Source organism: Typopeltis vanoorti, chromosome 2 (genome assembly GCF_054136105.1).
Source record: "Typopeltis vanoorti isolate ZY-2024b chromosome 2, IOZ_Tvanoo_1.0, whole genome shotgun sequence".
Classification (NCBI taxonomy): domain Eukaryota; kingdom Metazoa; phylum Arthropoda; class Arachnida; order Uropygi; family Thelyphonidae; genus Typopeltis; species Typopeltis vanoorti.
In genome coordinates, this window is record NC_143550.1 from 127,667,203 (window position 1) to 127,691,392 (window position 24,190).

At 36.3% G+C, this 24,190-nt stretch overlaps 1 protein-coding gene across 3 annotated transcripts in view; it reads right to left on the bottom strand.

Moving 5' to 3' along the window:
- LOC150109420 (tRNA pseudouridine synthase-like 1) overlaps positions 1–24,190 on the bottom strand; it is a 91,501-nt gene that overhangs the window by 27,400 nt on the left and 39,911 nt on the right. For all 3 annotated transcript variants that reach the window (XM_090408102.1, XM_090408094.1, XM_090408087.1), the window contains exon 4: positions 21,764–21,940. In XM_090408102.1, the coding sequence (XP_090264228.1) occupies positions 21,764–21,940 (177 nt within the window). The remainder of the gene's footprint in view (positions 1–21,763; positions 21,941–24,190) is intronic.

The following is a 24,190-nucleotide window of genomic DNA, read 5'->3' on the forward strand; positions in this document are numbered from 1 at the left end:
TTAAGCTTTTAAATGAATGAATAGATTAGCATCTTGATACACTACAAATGCTTTTTCCTAGACTTCTCTTTTGTAAATATATCAATAATATTATCATAATTCAAATTATTCACATCATTTTCAATAAATAATAGTGATAAATTTGACCTTTTATCCTGATGCAAAAAGTTTTGTAAATAATTTTTCACCCTTTTAAGAACAGAAAATGGATGTTCACCGCTGGCATTACTAATAGGCATTGCTAGAAAAATTTTCAGTATTGTTTCCACATTATTAAATGTTGATCTGAGTCCATTATTTATCATTGTCCATGTCTACTATATTATAAATATTTTCTTCTTTTATGTATTCCAGAAACTGGATCAGTCATAGAAAAATGTGTGGATTATTTTCTGGCCCACATCCCAGACCCTTAGTTTTAAAGAGATTTACAATACATGAGGATAATAAAAATTCCAAAAATTATGTATAACATCAATTAAAACCATAAACAGAGCAATATAGTAATTCCTTAAACATTTAAAGAAAGATATTGCAGACTTCAGGGAGGTAGTTGAGTGTATGAATGTGTATAATATGCCCGAGCTAGTATGAAGGACAACAAATCAGAATGGGATAGTTAATATAAGGCATCAAGATAGGGGTGGGACTAACGGGCTTCTGCATTTCATGTATACTAATGCCAGGAGTATTAAGAAGAAAAAGGAAAAATATTTGGCCTTGGTTGGATCTTCCTGGCCAGAGGTTATTGGCATTAGTGAAACATGGCTGAAAGAAGTTGATATAGCTAGTGGGATAGAATGTGAGGGGGGGGGGGTATAGTGTGTTCAGGAGGGGCAGAGAGAATAAAATGGGGGAGGAGTGTTATTGATGATAGCTGATGAACTGCAGCCAAGGAAAACAGAAGTTGAACTGCACGATAAAAGAGCACATTTGAGGCTATTTGGTGTGAGATTTAGACTAGTAGAACAAAATATACAGTTGGGTGCTGCTATAGAGCAGGCAATGGAATAGATGGTGGAAATGGTATATGTGGAATTACCGTGCTGGCAAGTATGACAAGCTTAGGAGATTGCTTGGATCAGTGCCATGGCATGTAAAACCGCGGGGGCTAGATGTCGATAGATCATGGGAAGTGGACAAGGAGCATTTACAGCAGGTTATGGCTAATTGTATACCTAGAGTCCGAATAGTAAAACAAGTAGGGGTTAAATGGATGAATAACACCATTAAGCTTGAGCTGCAAAAAAAGAAACAACTGTGGAGGGAATTTAAAGAGAAAGGTGACCTGCAAGCACAAGAATGGTATAAAGCGCAGGCCAGAACGGTAACGAGTGTGGTAAAAAAAGCAAAAGCGGATTATGAAAGGAAACTAGCTATGCAAGCTAAAGAGAATCCCAAACAGTTCTTTCAATATGCTGCAAGCAAAAAAAAAACTGTACACAGCAGAATGTTTTTAAGGAATGACGATGTAAGGAGGTCATTGAATCAGTCGATATAGTGGAATTACTGAGCGAGCACTTTGCAAGAGTATATCATCCAGGTGGTGACATTGAAAAAATGAAGGAACCATTAGTTTATACGGGAATTGTGATGAATAAAGTGGAGGTGAATAGTCTATTACAGAACCTTAATGTAAATATATCTGTGGGATTGGATGGTATACCGGCACAGGTCTTACGTGAAGTGGCTAAAGAATTATCAGTGTCCTTGACCATGTTGTTTAATCTGAGTCTCGGGTCTGGTTTAGTCCCGAAGGTGTGGAAAGAGAGGAAAATAGTTCCACTGCATAAAGGAGGATCCAAGACTACTGTTGCAAATTACCAACCGATCAGCATATCAGGAGTCGTTGTCAAGGTCTTGGAGAAAGTAGTCAAGGGAAAAATACAGGAATGGATTAATGAAAATGAGATACTGTATGGGGGACAGCATGGCTTTGTGAAGGGAAGATCATGCCTTAGTAACATGCTCAAGTCTTATAACACAGTAACGGCTGAACTGGATAAGGGTAATGGGCTTACAGTGATACTGCTGGACCTGGATAAGGCATTTGACAGGATACTGCATCGAATTCTAATCCGTAAACTACAACATATGGGAATGGATATAGGGTTGGTGAGATGGACAGGTGGGTGGTTAATGGAGAGATATCAGAGAGTAGTTTATTCAAGAGCAGAATCCAAAAGACGGCCTATAACTAGTGGTGTGCCGCAAGGTTCTGTTCTTGGACCACTGCTGTTTAATTTGTTCATTAATGGTATAGGGAAGGATCTAAGAGGAACAGTTCATTTGTTCGCTGATGATGCAAAGTTAGGTAGGGCAATAGTGAATACAGAAGATATCAAAATCTTGCAGGAAGACTTTGATAGATTGGAATTCTGGGCTAAGGAGAATGGATGTCAATTTAATGTGACAAAATGTAATGTTATGCATTTTGGGATGAAAAGATTAGCAGCAGTATACCACATCAGTGGAACTGTACTCCAGGAGATTGATGAGGCCAGGGACTTGGGAGTGTTGGTGGATAGGGAGATGAAGTTCAGGGGGCACATTGCAAAAGTGGCTAAATCAGCTCATTAACTCATTTGGTTGTTGAAAAATACTTTGACGAGCAGAGACAAGTAAGTTATTGTACCTCTGTACCGAGCTTTGATAAGACCTCATCAACTACTGTGCCCAGATTTGGTCACCTAGGTTTCTTCTTGATGGGGAGGAGGTGGAGAGCATCCAGAGGCAAGTGACCAAGATGATAGCAGGTCTATGGAATGAACCTTATGAGAACAGGTTGAAGATTTGTGGGTTGCAGAAATTAGTTGATAGGCGGAAAAGGGAAGATATGATTGAGACATTCAAATTGCTAAAGGGTTTCTATAGGATTAATTCAGAGGATATTTTTGAGATCAGGACGGGTGGTGGGAGAACTAGGGGACACCTATGGAAGCTGAGCAGGAGTGTGGTTAGCAAGGGTGTTAGAGATGGGTTCTTTACTTTTAGAGTGGTAAATGAGTGGAATAAGATGCCAGAGTCTGTTGTGGGTACTATCATGGTGAATGAGTTCAAGGCAAGGTATGATAGATACTGTGAGAATGTCGTATAGTTGTGTGGACATGATGTTTAGAGCCTCCCTCGATGAGTCTAAGGACCCCTGGAGTCGCCCATAATAATAATAATAAGCAAATAGAAGCAATGAGTGGAGGGAGGATAATTATTATGGGGGATTTCAGCCATGGTAACATTGACTGGAAGGAGGAGAGGACACATGGGAGGAAGGAATTGGATTTTATGCAGTTATTAAGGGATAACTACCTGAGACAGCATGTAATACAATATACTAGGGGTTTGAGAGTGCTTGACCTAGTAACTGCATCTCAGAATTTGACTGTAATGAATATGACCACATTGCCACCAATTGGTGGCAATGGGGTCATGCTGGGAGGTGGCTAAATGTGTGGAATTTTCAATTAAAAAAGGGTACATGTGAAATTACCAGTCTGGTAAGTATGACAACCTTAGGAGATTGCTTGGTTCAGTGCCATGGCATGTAAAACTGCAAGGGCTGGAGGTTGATAGTGCATGGGAAGCGGTAAAGGAGCGTTTGAAGGAGGTAATGGCTGACTATATACCTAGAGTCCGAATAGTAAATCAAGTATGGGTTAAATGGATGAATAACACCATTATGCTTGAGCTGCAAAAAAAGAAACAACTGTGGAGAGAATTTAAGGAGAAAGGTGACCTGCAGGCACATGAACGGTATAAAGCACAGGCCAGAAGGGTAACGAGTGTGGTAAGAAAAGCAAAAGCGAATTATGAAAGAAAATTAGCCATGCAAGCTAAAGTGAATCCCAAACAGTTTTTTTCAATATGTTGCAAGTAAAAGAAAACATGTGTACGGTAGAATGATTTTAAAGACTCTCGATGGTAGGGAGGTAACAGAATCAGTTAATATAGTTGAATTACTGAGCGAGCACTTTGCAAGAATATATCGTCCAGGTGGTGATATTGTGGGAATGAAGGAACCAACAGCTTATACGGGAATTGTGGTGAATGAAGTGGAGGTGAATAGTCTATTATAAAAACTTAACGTGAATACATCTGTGGATTGGATGGTATACTAGCTCATGTCGTACGTGAAGCAGCTAAAGAATTGTCAGTGCCCTTGATAATTTTGTTTAATTTGAGTCTCGGGTCTGGGTTAGTCCCAAGGGGGTGGAAAGAGGGGAAAATAGTTCCTGCATAAAGGTGGTTCCAAGACTGCTGTTGCAAATTACTTACCAATCAGCATATCAGGAGTCGTTGTCAAGGCCTTGGAGAAAGTAGTCAAGGGAAAAATACAGGAATGGATTAATGAAAATGAGATACTGTACGGGGGACAGCATGGCTTTGTGAGGGGTAGATCATGCCTCAGTAACTTGCTCATGTTTTATAACATAGTGACAGTTGAATTGGATAAGGGTAATGAGTTTACAGTGATTCTGCTGGACCTTGCTAAGGCCTTCGACAGGATACCACATGGAATTCTAATCAGTAAACTGCAGCATATGGGGATAGATATAGGGTTGGTGAGATGGATAGGAGCATGGTTGATGGAGAGATATCAGAGAGTAGTTTATTCAGGAGTAGAGTCCAAAAGATGGCCTATAACTAGTAGTGTGCCACAGTGTTCTGTTCTTGGACCACTAATGTTTATTTTGTTCATTAACGACATAGGAAAGGATCTGAGAGGAAGTGTTCACTTGTTTCCTGATGATGCAAAGCTGTGTAGAGCAATAGTGAATGCACATGATGTCAAAATTTTGCAGGATGATTTGGATAGTTTGGAGGACTGGACTAAGGAGAATGGATGTCAATTTAATGTGGCAAAATGTAAGGTTATGCATTTTGGGGCGAAAGATTAGCAGCAGTATACCACATTGGTGAAACTGTACTCCAGGAGATTGATGAGGCCAGGGATTTGGGAGTTGGTGGATAGCGAGTTGAAGTTTAGGGGGAACATTGCAAAAGTTGCTAAATCAGCTCATCAAATGACTTGGTTACTGAAGAATACTTTGACGAGCAGAGACAAGCAAGTTTTTGTTCCTCTGTATTAAGCCTTGATAAGACCTCATCTCGACTACTATGCCCAGATTTGGTTACTTAGGTTTCTTCTTGATGGGAAGGAGGTGGAGAGGATCCAGAGGCAAGTGACCAAGATGATAGCAGGTCTATGGAATGAACCTTATGAGAACAGGTTGAAGATTTGTGGGTTGCAGAAATGAGTTGATACGCGGAAAAGGGAAGATATGATTGAGACATTCAAATTGCTAAAGGGTTTCTATAGGATTAATTCAGAGGATATTTTTGAGATCAGGACTGGTGGTGGGAGAACTCGGGGACACCTATGGAAGCTGAGCAGGAGTGTGGTTAGCAAGGGTGTTAGAGCTGGAGTCTTTACTTTTAGAGTGGTAAACGTGGAATAAGCTGCCAAAGTCTGTTGTGGGTGCCATGACTGTGAATGAGTTCAAGGCAAAGTATGATAGATACTTTGTGAATGTTGAATAGTTGTTCTTGACATGATGTTAGGGCCTTCCTCGATGAGTCTAAGGACTCCTTGGAGTTGCCCATAATAATAATAATAATATTATCAATGTTTCTCAACAACAGATAATATGATATCAATGTTTCTCAAGTTCAATTAAGTTTTTGAATAGATTAGCATCTTGATACAGTATCTTTAGTGAAAAATTGACAAATAGATAAGTGAAAATAGAGTTTCAAGATTAATGACAATAAACAGGTCATAGACATAAAAAATATACGAAAATAAATCTGGGTTATGAACAAGATACATTCCTGAGAACATCTTTTAAGTTGGATTTGTACCTAACTCGGATCCCTGATGAACAGCACATATACAGTAATATTGGCCGATAGCTTAAAGATGCTGTGCCAATGAATTGCTTACACCATGCAGGTTTGTTTACATGCGTGGAATAAACTAGTTCCCCAATTATTAATTTAATTCTTTAATTATCCTTATGGGAAGCCTTGGGAGCCCGTTTGTAAGTATGGAACGCTGTAAGTTGGATTATCCATAACCAGGGAACCACCTGTATTTGCATTTTTGGAGGCTATTTTCTTTAAAAAAAAAAAAAAAAGGGGGGGGGGGACATATGATCTATTTAGACACTGACTTGAACCAACGATATCTTTTTTTCTAAGCTATATATATATACATATATATATATGTTATAGTGATATAGGAAATTTAAGAGAAAACAATCATAACAATCATAATTTTTTATGTTTGATATTAATTATTACTTCAATTCTTCAATTTTAAATCTCATTGTTTGGGGCCCTTAAATTGGCCCTGATTTTTCAGGTCATCAGCTAGAGCCTCGTGCGCTTGTGCATTAATATGGCCCTACTGTAAAACGAATCAAAGATAATAAAGGTGACAAAAAAAAACCGAAGATAAAGATATGAAGATTTTAGTCAATATGTTGCGACCTCAGATTGTAGGAATTCGTGAGACCTGGCTATCAGAATCAGACCTATTAACTGGTAACAAGTGTCATGGATACAGTATTTTTAGGAAGGATAGAGTGGACGGGAGAGGAGGGGGCGTGCTGCTAATGATATTGGAAGACTTAAATCCAGTTAAAATTGAAACTTATGAATATAGTAATACTACTAACAATATTCACGTGGCAGTGAGTTTGAAGCTATCTGGTGTGAAGTGGAATCTAATAAGACAAATTACACAGTGGGGTGTTGTTACAGACCTGGTGGATCGGTTGCTGGTGATGAAGAAATGCATTATGAGCAAATTATCACCAAATAGAAAAGGTGAGCACGAAAAGAGTAATCATAATGGGAGACTAATTATACAAATATTGATTGGGTAGCAGTAGAATCTCATGAGAAGAATGAAAATGCATTTATTGAGCTGTTGCAAGACAACTTCCTCATGCAGCATGTGTGACAGAAGGAACTCGAGGGCAAAGAGTGCTAGATTTGATTATAGTGTAAGAGGGCATTTCAGTTAAAGACATTACTATTCTGCCTCCAGTTGGTGACAGTGATGATGCGGTATTCACTTGGGAAGTGACTAAGTTTATGAATGTTCCATTCAGAAAAGGTTACATGTTGAACTACAAAGCAGGAAATTATGACCAACTGAGGAGTATACTGAGTTCAGTGGAATGGGATCGGTTGCTGGATGGAAAGGATATCGGCAGTGTATGGGAAGCATTTAAACAATATTTAAATGATGCGATATCAGAATGTGTTCCGAGAGTTCGAAGAATAAATAGAGTAGGAGTCAAACGGATATGTAATCTTATTAAGCAAGAGATTCGTAAGAAAAGGACGATGTGGAAGGAATACCGTTTGCATAAGGATAACGTCCGTCATGAACGTTATAAGCAGCAGGCTAGAATAGCCACAACTATTGTACGGAAAGTTTATGCAAAGTCTGATTATGAAAAGAAACTGGCTCTGCGTGCTAAAGACAACCCACAAGAATTCCATCCATATACTGCAAGTAAAAGAAAGAACGAATATGAAAGAATAACTCTTCTAAATCCAGAAGAGGTTGTTCAGTTAACGAGTGCCCATTTCGTTAAAAGCTATCAACCTAGTGAATGCAACATTGAGCTCACTGTTATCTCTTCACTAGATGAAGAAGCACAGGTGTGTGAGGCCGAGGTATTAGAGCTGTTGCACAAACTGAATAAGAATTCAGCAATAGGGACTGATGGAATATCAGCATGTGTGCTAAAAGAGTGTTCAGTTGAATTGATCATTCCTTTCGCCAGGATGTTTAATATGAGTCTCAGAACAGGGAAGATTCCGCAGGAATGGAAGGAATGTATGGTAATTCCATTGCATAAGGGTGGTGCAAAGACCGATGTATCAACCTATCAACCAATTAGTATCTCAGGAGTGGTGGTGAAGATTTTAGAAACATTAGTTAGGGCCCGCATTCAGAAATGGATTGACAGTGAATCTCTACTTTGCAATGAACAACATGGGTTTACTAAGGGAAGGTCATGTTTCAACAACTTGCTCACATTCTATGACAATGTTACCATTGAACTAGACAAGGGGAATGGATACACCATGGTACTTTTGGATTTTGCTAAGGCTTTTGACAGAATACAACATGACAGACTGTTGCACAAATTGGAGAAAATGGATTTCGGTTATACAACATTAGCATGGATAAGAGGATGGCTGACGGACAGATATCAAAAAGTGGTATACGGGGTATCTGAGTCTGCAAGGTTTAAGGTAACAAGTGGTGTACCGTACCACAAGAATCAGTGCTTGGTCCACTGTTATTCAATCTGTACATTAATGATATTGGGAGGGATTTGACAAGCGACATACAGTTATTTGCTGATGATGCAAAGATAGGTAGTGCAATCATGAATGCTGCTGATATGCAGTCCTTGCAGAATGATTTGAATAAGCTGGAATTGTGGGCATGGGAAAATGGGTGTCAGTTCAATGTCAGTAAAGTCATTCACTTCGGCATGATTACCTATCCAATGTCATATTATATTCACGGGATTAGGCTAGAAGAAACTGATGAGGCGGATCTTGGAGTGTTAATAGACAGGAAGTTGAAGTTCAGGGTCCATTCCATGTGACAAAGATTGCAAATACAACCGAAAAAATAATTGCAATGCTCAAACGAACATTCACATGTAAAGATAAGGATGTTATTTTGCCTCTTTACAAGGCCTTGATAAGACCTCACTTGGACTATTGTGCGCAGGTCTGGTCTCCTGGTTTCCGATGCAATTCTGATATATTGGAGAGAGTACAAAGGCTAGTGTTAAAAATGATATCAGGATTGTGGAAAACTGATTATGAAGACAGGTTGAGAATTTGTAGATTGCAGACACTAGCAAACAGGAGAAAGAGGGGCGATATGATTGAGACTTACAAACTGCTAAAAGGGTTATACAGGATTTCAGTTGTTGGGATTTTTCAATTTATGGAGGGTGGGGAAAGGACGAGAGGGCATCCTTGGAAGCTGAGAATGAAGGCTGCCAAGAAGGGTGTAAGGGCTAGAATTTTCTCTCCGAGGGTGGTGCGTGATTGGGATGGATTGCCATTGGATGTTGCGAGTGCAAGCAGTGTGAATGAATTCAAGAATAAGTATGATAGCTGGTGTGTGTATGTGTGTAGTATGTGGCCTCCCCTCGATGAGTCTCTGACTCCTGGAGGTTTCTCTTAATAATAATAATAATATCCTAGATGCCTGATGTAAATACTTTGAACGACCATTAAATGAACCAAGCAGTGACAGAACTACTAGAAAATTTTCAAGAGGAATACAACGAGGAGTACATATTGATACATGAGGTATCAATATGTACTCCTCGTACTACATTTCATCAAAAACTTGAAATGGGGAAAGGCAGCTGGAGAAGATGATATTCAATCAGAAATGCTTAAGTATGGAGATATAAAAGTTTTGTAGTGGCTACACTGCAAAATTCAGATAGCCTGATCAGAAGGTCGAATTCCAGATAACTGGAGCAGGGCTCTCACAGTTCCTATCTACAAAAAAAATAAATAAATAAATAAATAAAAAATAAAATAAGAAAAAAAAAAAAAGGTAATAGCTGAATGTGAGAATTACAGAGAAATTTCTCTACTAAGTGTTCCAGGTAAGATTTATGCAAGCATACTTGAAAAGAGGTTGTGAAAGATTGTAGAAGAACAAGCTGGGTTCAGGCCAACTAGAGGTTCTCAAGATCAGATTTTAATTTTAAGACAAATAGTTGAGAAATCATGACAAATATGACAAGGATCTGTAATTAAATTTTGTAGATCTCAAAAAGGCATATGGCAAGGTGCTCAGAGAAAAGCTTTTCAAAATACTTCAATTATATGGGGTGAATATTATATGTTGCTCTGTATAATGGAACATTATACAGAGCAACACATAGTCTATATTTAAGTTGTCAGTCAGCAGTTAGAATTGAAGGAAATACAGGAAGATGGTTTGAAGTAAAATCAGGGGTAAGACAAGGATGCATATTATCTCCACCCTTATTCATCATGTATATGGATCACATTATAAAAAAAGTGGCATTAGGCCTGATATAAGAGATGTCAACTTAGCTCTTTGCTTTATGCAGATGATGTACTCCTAAATACATCTAGTGCAAGTCTCCAGGATTCTCTAACTAAATCGAATAACAGCTGTAACAAATTTGGCATGAAAATCAGAATATAAAGACCAAAACTATGAAAATAGGCATAGAAAACTTCAACTATATTCTGAATGGAGCTTCTATAAAACAAGAAAAATATTTCAGCTATTTAGGAATGTTTTTAGTGAAGACGACAGGTTAAATCTGGAAATAAACAACAGAATAAACAAAGCTGGTTTGGTGGATAGCCAGCTGAATAAACTTATATGGAATAAGAAAGAAATTGGATAAAACACCCAACTAGCAATACACAAGAAAGCATTCAAAACCATAAGTTATGGATCTGAGAGTTGGGTTAAAAAAAAAACCACTTGATCAAAGACTACAGATATGAGGGTTCTGAGAAAAATTAGGTGAGTGAACCGATGTTATCAATGGCAGAATCAATAAAAAGTAGGATATTAGAAAGGAACCTGACATTATTAGCATTCAAGAATGAGTCAGCAGAGCTAATCTAAGGTGATATGGCTACTTAAATAGAATGGGTGAGGAAAGGCTAGTAAAACAGGTGTTTGATGCCAAGATGGCTGGAAAGAGAACCACGGAAAGACTAAGGTCTAGGTAAACTGATTCAGTCAGAAGTGCCTTAGAAGCATGAAATGTTAGATATGACAATATTGGAGTGCTAACAAGTAATAAACTAATTTGGAGGAAAATTGTTTATAGGAGATTAATAATAATGTAAACTTAATCATGTAGTGGTGTCATAATAACATGAACACCCTTTGGAGGTAAATATCAGGATTTGTTGCAAACAATAAGGACCACACCCTATCAGTATCGTCTTTCAAACCCACGTTTACCTCCTTCACATCATTATCATCATTAGCCACCTCAGAAATGGAAATCAGGATGTGACTGAAGATTTACTTCCTTCAAAGCAGAAAATCAAACTAGTTTATCAATAATAACAAAGCACCCCAAGAGTGGCAATCAGGATGAGCCAGCCTGGCTGGATGAGTAGTTCGTGTACCCACTCTCCAATCAACAGAAAATCACAAACATCCATGTGGGCATGGATGTTTGTGACTGTCTTTAGGTGATAGATGAACTTCATTGTCTGGTGTGAGACCACTGCCCCACTTATTTTGAAGGCCTGAAGTGGTTTGAAAAAAGTTCCATGTTTTGTGTCTAGAGTAGGTTTCCAGACTAGGTACAAAAATAAAATTGAAAAATACAAAAAAATATATAAAATTGATAACAAAAGAAAAAAAAAAAATCCTTAGCCCACCCATGAAATAAACTGTGCTATAGGTTTGCAAATAACTTTTTGTGGGTGGGAGCAACACACACAAAATAATAATAACTGAAATTTACTTCCTTTGTTCTTACTAGAACTTCTTTCCTGAAACTTTGGTACAGTGCATAAGAAGCAGGGTGAACAGTTCTAACAAGGCATTCTGATAATGGAGTAATGATACCAGGAAAAATGGAATTAAGTATGATGGGAAGTGTTGCTTCTTCGAAGAGAGAAAAGACAAGCGAAGTTGTTTTCAAGAGGACACAAAGTACAAAATCTATATGCTGTTCTTATCTTGCTACTTAATGCTTTAATTAATCAAATTTTTTTGTATAAAATGTACTATAGGTTTTCAAATAACTATGGTTTATTTACCACGACTGGTAAAGAAAGTGGCATTCAGACTAATCCTTCATATACAAGTTTTGAGCTAGAGTTAAGTCATAATCTCTACCTTTAATAGATTCTCAATTTTCAAATATTAATACTTTCAAATTGGTTACAAAATCATCCACCATCAATGAAAACATCAAAGACATATTTTCTCCTCTATTCTTTTATGTGAATTCTATCCATGATGGGATAGGATTCATATTAAACATAAATTTAATTATAAACCTACAGTACTAATGTACTATAGGTTTACAACTAAACTGTACAACCAATTAAGAGTTATAATTGGGCTATACGGGTTTAACAGTTTCTTGCATCCAGATCAAGTGAAATTAGAATCTAATGTGGCAGTAGTAGCAACTGCTTAAATTCTGGTCCTTTTGCTAAATGCAACAAAATAGCATCTGAACTTTCAGAATGGTATTGTTCTGTTGTTTAACTACTGCTTCATATTAAATTGATTATAAGTGAATTTAATATGAATGAAAAAATCTCTGATGATATTTCAACAAAATATTTGATAAATATTATTTTAATGCCTGTGTGTTCTGAGTGTTCTCTCTTGATTAATAAAATGAATCTAACTCACCTCTTTTGAATCCAGATGGATAAAAAACAGCAATAGCTTCCTGAATAAAATGAAGATAAAGATGACCTAATGTCACCATATCCTAACCTCAAACTGCTGAAGTGACCATACTGACACCATGCCAAACTAAATATACTGAATGCATGCTTTGATTTTATTTTTTCAAGAAAGCATCAAAAGAATCTTAATACCAGCAACTTGATGCTAGACTGTCACATCTTAAACTCTCCTAGCATTTATCACACAATTAGGAAATCAGCTCATATCCAGCTTCCTAAAAAAAAAGGAGATAAATTTTTATCATTACATTATCATCCTTCACTCTTCAATCCATTCTATAATAATGGAGAAAACCACGAACATCTACACTACACTGAAACCTCTCGCTTAATTAATGTGAATTCTGTTACTGTTAATTCACAAGAAACTCTGACAGCTCTTAATTGTTTAACTTTGTGTATATGTAAATATGCAGATAGTGTTACAGAAATATAGTAAAATTATTTTAATTTGTTTAATTACTATTATTATTATTTTTTTATGGAATCACATCATGACCTCAATATTTCATAAAAAATTATAATATTCTGTTTGATCTATAAGCTATAAATGCACATAACATCTAAATGAATAAATTTCTAAAATCACATGTATAAAATGTGGAACTTTATAAGTAATAACATCAAGGCATACTGAACAAGGACCACCATCAGGTTTCCTAATTGCATCTATCGTGACACTTTCCTCTCAATGAATTCATACAAAGAATTAGCTGCTGCTTCTGCTTTAAAACTGCTTAATGGGCTATTTGGTCTAATGATGTCAGGTGTCTCCAGCTGTCTCTATCATAGACTGCATCTGGAGTAAAGTGTTCATCCAGCTATCTTAGGTCTTTCATTACCACAGCCATATATTGTGCTTGGGAGCGTCTGCACGTCTTTTCTTGTCAATTTTATTTGTAAGCACTCATTTGATCAACTGGTTATCTGCTCTCCAAACCACTGGATTCTCTTACTTCTTCCAAGTAAGAGAAGTATACTTCTTCCAAGTATCACTTGAAAGAAGTAAGAGAATGTTGGATCTTTTTAGAAGGTTTTGCAGTTTCTCATTATGTTTTTGATAATACAGTCCAGTATTTTGATTTTAAGAAGATCCAAAAATCTTTTTCAATACTTTTCTTTCAAATGTAACGATTTTTCTATTATCCCCCCTTTGATGTTTAACCATGTTTCACAGTCACAGGGACAGATAAAAAAAAAAGAAAAAAAAGAGAGTTTTTTGTTGGATTTTTCTGATAATATTTTGGATTTTAGAAGCTGAAAGTTTGCAAAATATCCATGATTGGCCTTCTCAATTCTCTCCTCTATCTTTCTGATGCTTATGTTGTAGTTGTAATGTTGACAACAAACAATTAGCTTATTCAACACAACTAAGTGTTCATTAATGAATGACATAAGTGCTGTAGGTAAATTTTCACTTCAGAGAATATTTCTTTTCAAATCTGTTGTTTCTTTCACTCCAGATTCATAAATTCATGCAAGCAGCTGAAAAATATTTCCTGACTGCATATAATGCACAATGTATAATTAATCACTATGACATCTGTGGAAATCATGCCTTAACACACTTGAAGACGTGAATGAACAAGACATCAAAAACATCCATTGATAGGTGTTAATTCATGATCAAAGGAACCCAAATTGAGATAATTTATTAAAAAGAAATATGTTAAGCCTGTTAATATATATATACAGGGTGTTTGGGATAAATTTGACATATTTATAATTAATTATATTTTTCCGTAAGTTACATGTATTAACACACACTTCTCTTCATTTAAAAGTTTGGACCCTTCTTCATTCATATGCAAGACGTCAGAAAGGATGGATAGCTGGAACCCACCTGAATCATGGAAGAGAATAACTTGTATCATGATGATTCGTGCCCGCCATCAAAATAAGGATATTACGACTGCTGCCCAATGCTCCCTGAATACAGTAAAAACAATCAGGCATGAACTAGAGACTTGCAATGGTGACTACGAGGATGTAGCAAGAAGAAAGATCCCTAGCAGACGATCTGATTGCGTTCGTACAGCAGAATTCCTCGCAAATCTGCAGGAACAGGTGTTGAAGAACCCTGGCATTGGAATTCGGGCTTTGTTCGTGGAGTTGCTAACTGTAGTCAAGCCCTGGATAACAAGGGTAGCCAATGGTAGGCCGTATGTATGGCAGCAGGATTCGGCCCCTTGCCACACCTCTGGGAAAAGTCAAAAATGGTTGTCTGAAAATTTCTACGACTTCACCAGTCCAAATGTTTGGCCTCCAAACTCCCCAGACCTTAACCCCATGGATTATTTTGTATGGGGCGCAGTTGAAAAAGACACCAATCGCACTTCCAGTAATACAAAAGCCCAGTTAATGGATAAAATTAAAACAGTTTTTGCGGCCCTTCCCAGGGAGACTGTAGCATCAGCTTGTTCGAGGTTCCGAAGCAGAATTGAAGCTGTGATCGATGCTAATGGTGGTTATTTTGAGTAAATCTTGTTGATAGTATTGTAATTAACTCTGCCTGTAATGTTTTTTTGTCAATTCATTAAATTTAATAGATACAAAGAAGATTTTCTTTTTCCTTACGAAACTGTCAAATTTATCCCGAACACCCTGTATATATATATACACACACGCACACACACTTTTTTTTTTTTTCAGCCTGCTTTGCAAACTGCCTTCCTTCAGCCTAGCCACTATCTGCAACTGGATAGCTAGCTTTCTCTCTGGTTGTTCACTGCATGGATGACATTCTCTCTTCAAGCTTTATCACCAATTCAGGGCTCTGTTCTCCCACCTATCCTCTTTTTCTTAAATAAATGACCTACTCACAATCATTACAAATCTTATCTATAGCTTTACTGACAATAGCACTCTCCACTCATCCTATTCCTTTGACAAACCATGTGGTTCCCAGACATTCCTTACATAAAAATCATCTGCAACAGTGCCTCAAACATTGATCTCCATATTGTCCTTCAGTGGTGCAAGGTTGACCTAGTCGCTTTCAATGCTGCCAAAATGTAGGTCCTGACATTTCTCTCACAAAAGGGATTGCAGCTTACCTTTCCTAATCTTCAGTAATGCACACATCACCAGACAGAATGAAGAATGAACTCTCTCTTCTTGGACTGACATTTACCTCTAACCTTTCTTGGCATCAACAACTTCCTCAGCTTCTAAAAAAACTAGGCATTCTTTTCCACTCAAGAAGCTATTTTACATCCACCCAGCCACTCCCTATATAAATCCCAAATCTGTTCATCCTTAGAATACTGTACACACATTTGCGGTGGTGCACCTAAAACCTCCTTAAAAATTCTTGATGTTTTCCAGAGGAGAGCAATTTGTCTCATAGATGACCCTTCCCTCACATGATCACTTCAACCTCTATCTCAAAGACAATGTTTCAGCTCTGTGTCTCTTCTATAGGTACTTCCATGGTCACTGCTCCAGTGAATTTCAACAATTTCAACCTACAGCTCTTTAACAAGAACGTCAATAGGTTTCTTTTTTCTCAATCCTCAACTGCATCTCACACACGGGGTATTGATGTGCTATAGGTATGGGATAAATTTAAAAGGGAAAAAAAAAAAAAAAATATATATATATATATATAAAATAAGTTTAATGACTATTACCGAGAGAAAAGATGGCAAGATATATTTAACAAGATACTACTAGTTTACTAGTTTCGTTACAAGAACATCATCAGGTATCATACTCAAAGAAATATATAAAAAATTACAGAGACTTAAAATTGTATTAACAGAACAAGTGAAAAACAGTAGCATGTTTGAAAAAATGCAAGTATGAGTTCCATACAAACGAATACTACGCGCTGTCGCGAGTGCGCCAGTACTGAACAGAAGCAACGTGTGCGTCCGAGAGATTGTAACTCAGGCTGTTGTTGATATGAGAGGAATCTAGAGAAATTTCTCTTGATTCAACAATCTTTCTTTCGAGTTCATCGTAGCACACATGGATATTAGCAGTTTGAATCCAGTTTACAATGTGCTGGCGGCCTTCGTCTGAGTTAGCAGAAAAGAGAACGTGGCTAGAGAGAGCGCTAGCTCTAGTCCTGTTATAGGAGATATCTCTACGATGTTCATCCAAACGTAGAAGGATGGATTTGGCAGTCTGTCCATAATAAGGCTTTCCGCAATCACACAAAATCTTGTAGACTCCTGGAAACTGAGTAGGAAGATGTTTCTGTTTATGTTTGCAAAGTAATGAACGAAGTTTTGGAAGCGTAGTGTAGCACGTTTTGAAGTTAAATTTCTTGAGAATCTTTGCCAGTTTTGGTGAAAGAGAGCTGATGTAAGGCAAGGAGATGAAGGCTCTTGGGGGAGGGGGATCTTCAGCAGTAGTTGAGTGCCTGGGGGAAAGAAATTTGTCAATCTTCTTTGGAGAGAAGCCATTGTTAATAAACATTTTTTTAAGAAAACTGAGTTCATTTATAATTTCTGTTTCTTCGGTAAGTAATGATTTGGCTCGGTGGGCTAAAGTGGAAATAATACCACATTTTTGTGGAGGATAATGATGGGAGGAAGCATGATGGTATCTGTCAGTATGAGTAGGCTTTCTAAAAATTGAGATTTTAATGTTCTCAGCACATCTGGTAAGTTTTTTATTAACAATGGCTTCTCTCCAAAGAAGATTGACAAATTTCTTTCCCCCAGGCACTCAACTACCGCTGAAGATCCCCCTCCCCCAAGAGCCTTCATCTCCTTGCCTTACATCAGCTCTCTTTCACCAAAACTGGCAAAGATTCTCAAGAAATTTAACTTTAAAACGTGCTACACTACGCTTCCAAAACTTCGTTCATTACTTTGCAAACATAAACAGAAACATCTTCCTACTCAGTTTCCAGGAGTCTACAAGATTTTGTGTGATTGCGGAAAGCCTTATTATGGACAGACTGCCAAATCCATCCTTCTACGTTTGGATGAACATCGTAGAGATATCTCCTATAACAGGACTAGAGCTAGCACTCTCTCTAGCCACGTTCTCTTTTCTGCTAACTCAGACGAAGGCCGCCAGCACATTGTAAACTGGACTCAAACTGCTAATATCCATGTGTGCTACGATGAACTCGAAAGAAAGATTGTTGAATCAAGAGAAATTTCTCTAGATTCCTCTCATATCAACAACAGCCTGAGTTACAATCTCTCGGATGCACACGTTGCTTCTGTTCAGTACTGGCGCACTCGCGACAGTGCGTAGTATTCGTTTGTATGGAACTCATACTTGCATTTTTTTCAAACATGCTACTGTTTTTCACTTGTTCTGTTAATACAATTTTAAGTCTCTGTAATTTTTTATATATTTCTTTGAGTATGATACCTGATGATGTTCTTGTAACGAAACTAGTAAACTAATAGTATCTTGTTAAATATATCTTGCCATCTTTTCTCTCAGTAATAGTCATTAAACTTATTTTATAATATTCCTACCGAGTAAAAATGAATTCTCCTAATATATATATATATATATATATATATATATTAGGAGATATATTAGGAGCACACTATATATATATTTATATACAGCACACTATATATATATATATATATATAGTGTGCTGTATATAAATATATATATAGTGTGCTGTCATGTGGCTTATGCAACCTGCGCTACAAAATTCACATCAATATGATTGCATTTTTATCAATGTATGAAAGTTTTAAGAGTGCATAGCACATCAGCACTCATCTTAACTGGTCCAATGCAATTAATTGTAGGATAACTTTGAATACTTTAATTTATCAATTAATTTTCAAACATCTTAAGATTTAAAAATGACTGAACATGTGATTGGGATATTTTTTTGCACAGCTGCGACTAAATGATTAAGGTCAGAATATCCATGCTTATTCAAACACCTTCCTCTTTGGAAAATAATAAACAAGGCCAACAAATAAAAAGTCTTGATCCCACTCCACATCCAGTTAACTATTCTACTATATTGTATTGCATTTCATTTTCGACTATAATCATACAATCCGCAAAAGCTCTGGCAAAAAATGGGACATTCGGTAGATTAACAACACTGTCTCCCATTGTAAATATGGGCAAAAGAGATATAAATTATTTATCGAAAATTACATATTAAAAAAATTGTCTACATCAGTGTCCTAAACACGTTCACACAAGCAAAACTGATGAAAACTCAGAAAACAAAAATAGTAATTCATGACAAGGTTCAAGTGGATTAGTTGACACAATACCCAATTACAGCCACTGATTTCTGGGTGCTATTGTCTTCACACACACACACGCACGCACCCTGCCTCAGCTTCTGGGTGGTTTAAAACTACTTGAATGCTAAGAATCTGACCCACTGCACCATCTGTTCAAAGAGCTCAAAGGTGTCTATTTGTGACCACACATCCGGGTTATGATGCAATCTGAATATGATGCAATGTTTACATGTCAAAAAAAGCTTCGTGAAGCTTCATTCTGATGCTTCGTGAAACATTAGTATGCTGTTTAATTTTAGAAATCACGCAAAGCCAGGAAACAATTAGGGGAGTTTTTAACAGAAATAAATGCAAAAATATTATGTGATATTACTATTCCTTGAGTGTACACCACATACCCCTAATACACACACACACACACACACACACACACACACACACACACACACACACACACACACACACACACACACACACACACACACACACACACACACTACATATGGAGATATCCAAAAATAACCAGAATTATTATTTTTTTAAAAAATTTATTAACGTTATTCATAACCATATTCCAGTCTCCTTCAAAATACTCTCCATGTGAGTCAAGGCACTTATCCCAACATTTTTTTAACTGCTGGAAACAGTTCTGGAACTGTTCAACTGGAATTCATGCTGTTTATGGTCTCCAGCAATTTTTTCTTTCACTTCATCCATATCAACGAATTGCTGCCCTTTCATGGTTTTCTTTATCCGTGGAGAATAAAAAGTCACATGGAGAGAGACTGGACGAGTCAGGAGGGGTAGAGAACAACTGCCCCTTTTCTCATTTTTTCTGTTGCTTCTCGTCAAGAACTGTTGGAACAAACAAGGCCATGTGAACTGGAGCATTGTCATGATGCAGCAACAAATCTCCACTACTCCACATTTCTGGCCATTTTGGTCCCCCACTATCATGCAGTCTTCTCAAAACGTTGAGATAAAAATGTTGGTTCACTATCTGTCCAGTAGGAATAAATTCTTTATGTATAATTCCATTGATATCAAAAAAACAAATCAACACTGTCTTGATGTTTCATTGCACTTGACATGCCTTCTTGGGATTGGTGAATTTGCATGTTTCCATTAGTTTGATGGTTGTTTTGTTTCTGGATCATAATCATAGCACCAAGACTCATCACTCATCACAACTTTTGAAAGAAAGTTCTGGTCATTAAGAACTTGCTCCCTCAAATCACGGCAAACATTCGCAAGATTATTTATTTGAAACACTTATTTGAAATACTGAAGAGACCATCACTATACTGGATTAAAGATTACTATGAATTTGTTCTCTGGCCATATAAAATAGGATAAGGCTTTGATGTAAAGTTTTTATCCTCTGTGAATAAATGAGGCATAAATTTAGCAGATACATGTATTTGCAAATCTTAAAATTCGCTGGCAGAAACTCCATAACAAATTTGTCTCTTGAGAAAGTTGCTCAATGGTCTTTCACAATCTTCATTGATTGCCTGGTATACTGTTTCAATGTTTTATCATTTCTGCTTGTTGAAGGTCGGTTGTTCTTCAACTGACATGTCCCCATGTTTGAAACAGGAAAACTACTCGCAGACCTGCATTTTACCTAAAGCATCATCCTTAAAGGCTTGCCGAAGCATAACAATGATTTCAGCTGCAGTTTTATCCAAAAGAAAACAAAATTTCATGCACACTCTCTGTTCCTTGTGGTCAGCCATCACAAAATTGTCAAACTTGCCTGTAAGCTCTAAAAAGTAAGCAGCCATTAAACATTAAACCAGATCACACAGGATGACACCACTTGCCAGAGTGACACAGAAAACTGCACACTTATGATGCCTAGCAGCAGCAGCCATAACTAGAAAAGATCAACAAATGGAGATGTTCTGGCATCACTAGTGCAGGAAAACACCCAAGACAACCACCGAAAATTATGACTGACAGGGACAGGATGGTATTAAAAACAGGTGGCATGCAAAAAACGGCTACAATCAGCACAGATCATCTGTGATGAGTTCCAGGGCACCAATAACACCATGGTGAGCTCTAATACTGTATGAAAAGAACTCCATTTATTGGGTTTCCAAGGAAGAGAAGCGGCACACAAGTTGAACATCACAACAACAAACATAAACAATGCATTATATTTAATAATTATGGTAAATCTGACCTTTCTGGTGATGATGATTTGGATACTCTACACAGAATTGACTGGAAAGACACCAGTTCATTACATCATACCAAAATGGCATGAGTGCACATTTAAAGCCTATGAGATTCTAATCAACCACTCTAATAATAACAATATTCTCATAGGACTATAGTTCTCCAAGATCTTAGCCTTAATATATTATTAACAATCCACAACACTTATTTGAAATAGTGAAGAGGCCCTCACTATTCTGGATTAAAGATTGCTATGAATTTGTTCTCTGGCCATGTAAAACAGGATAAAGTTTTGATGTAAAGTTTTTTTCTCCCCACACTAGGGTCAAGCCAATAGAATAACTGACCAAATTAGTGTTAATTTGGTATACTGTTTAAAATGTAATGTAACTTGTCTGCATGTATTATATATGTGTGTATACTCCAAATGGCGACCTTATTATGGAGACTATATTCTTAACATGGTAGTAGTCTGCATAATTTTATCAAAACAAATGCTGATCATCATGTAACATTAAAAGAAAAAATATTATTTATTTTGAGACATTGCAGGTCTCCATAAAAACCAGCTGTGACCTCACACCAACCATTAAAAATCATCTACCACCTAAAGAATCTTGTTGACAACATATCAACAAGATTCAAACACATGGTATAAAAACTGCAGAGCTGATATGTTATCCACGTGGCCAACCAAGCTGATAATAAACTCACATTACTGTAATAAAAAATAATTTAGTAAAAATAATAATCTAAATAATATAATAATCATTCACTGATGATAAAATCATCATTGAATGATTTTATCTTGGTAGAGATTATTTTTCAGGTTATATAGATGTAGATTATTTTTAGTTTGGTATAGGCTATTTTAATTTAATACTCACGGAACTACAAAACATTTTCTGAACTCTACTAATGGAAGAGCAGAGTGCAAAGAGTGAAAGTAACAGTGGTCAATATTAATTTCTTTCTTTAGAACTGCTAAACGATATACATATAGTCTCCATATAGCAGAAAATCTAGCATGAAAATAATCTGGGACCACTAAAGTTCTTCTGATGCTGTGTTAAAAAAAAAAAGTATGTTAGATAATATAATACCAAAGTATTTAAATTATTTATATAAATTTAAAAAAAAAGTATGTTAGATAATATAATACTGAAGTATTTAAATTATTTATATAAATCAAAAAAAAATTTAAAATATATTTTTTATATGCAGTGAGTAAGAGGAAGAATGATTATAGAAGGATACCTTTTATCAGTGCCATTGTTATGAAGATGACAGAAGAAGAAACAGTTTGGTTATAAGTGATCACTTTGCAAGGTGTGTCATCCAGATGGAGATTTTCAAGTTGCTGATGTGAGAATTGTAATAGACAAACTGGTTAGCAAGGTGGTTAGGATATCTACTTTGCAATCAACAGATTGCAGGTTTGAATCCTGCTGTCGGATGTTTGTGATTGTCTTTAGGTGAGAGATGAATTTCATTGTCCAGTGTGAGACTACTGCAATGCTTATTGGAGGCCTGAAGTGGCTTGAAAAAGTTCCATGCTTGTTCTCTAGAGCAGTGATCTCCAAAGTGTGGTACACGTACCCAGGGGGTATGCGAGTCGATACATGGGAGTACATCAAAAAGTTTTATATTGATAGGAAAAAAATTAAGTAATTAATTTAAATAAAGAATATTACTTTCTTTCATCAATTAAACATATATCTAATATAGACAAAGACGTTATAAAGATCTTGTAAATTTAAATTTGCGAGTAGCGCACATTGGGCGACTTTGCACACATCGTCCATGGCAAAGTGTCACGTTTTTTAAAACTGGGGAGTAAATCTCGTACTTCTTATCATTGCCATTGTTTGTAGCACATCCTAGTGTTGACATGCCCAACTAGAGAAGGAAAATTGCTTAGTTATCCTGCTATCTACAGATGACACCACAGTTGTATTAATTATTTGACTATTAGTAGTAAGTTTAACGATTTTTTAGTATATATATTGTTTCTGTGCAATTCCAACGCCTTTTTGTGCTTACTTTTACGTTTACACTAGAAATAGTGAATTAATATTATCAAAATTGCTTACATTTTTTTAAAAGTGTTTGATATTATCAATAGTAAATGAATTATATTTAAATTTTACACATTAACCCTCACAAAATGGATAAATGGTTAAAAAAATTTCCTCCAAAGAAACCGTGAATTGAAGATAATTATGATAGTATTTCAACATCAGACGAACAACAAGAAAAAGATTGGATTGATTCTTCTATTCAAACAAGTTTGTTATCAGTCAAATTAAGTGATAAAAACATTAATCTGAAACTTAACAAAGCCTTGCCCAAGAAAGTTCAAAATTATCAAGAAGACTACTTGAAATAGGGATTTACATCGACAATAGTCAACAATGAACCTCGTCCTACATGTGTATTGTGTCATGAGACGCTATGTAATGGAAGTATGAAACCATCATTATTAGTAAGACACTTAAAAACTAAACATCCTGAACATGAACACAAATCTTTACAATTCTTTGAACGATGTTTGAAGACGTAATTCTCAATCCAACAACTTAAAAAAATTCACTAAAATTAATGATAAATATTTGGAGGCATCTCTTGAGGTTGCATTCTTAATTGCAAAAGACCAAAAGCCACACACCATTGGGGAAACACTTGTACTCCCAACCGCCATAAAAATGGTAGAAATAATCCATGGAAAAGAATATGCAGATAAACTAAAATGTATTCCCTTATCAGCAAATACTATTGGTAGACATATAGAAATCATTGCAGATAATTTAAAGAAGCAATGTATTGCAGTATCAGAAGCCATCAAACCAGAATTTCAAGAAATTAAGAAAGAAATGCAAGGCCATTGTTCACATTAAATATTGTAATAAATATATTTGTAAGCTGTTAATAATAAAAATAATGTGTAAAAATATCTAGCATTTTTAATTATTATATGATGATACAAGGCATATTTCCTCTTATTACAATAGATTTTTGCTCAATCAATTGGGGGTACACGCTATTTATTTTTTCTGTCTTGGGGGTATGCAATTAAAAAAGTTTGGAGACACTGCTCTAGAGTAAGTGTTTCTAGACTATGTAAAAATTACAAAATTAAGTAAAATACAAAAAAAATATATAATCAATAAAAATGAAAAATAGAAATCCTTAGCCTACTCAGAGTACGAATGTACTTAAAGCTTTACAGATAAATCTTTCATGAGTTAGAACTGCAGAAAAAAAAAAAACCTGGAGGTGTTTGGCATATTGAAAATATATCAATGCGAGTACAG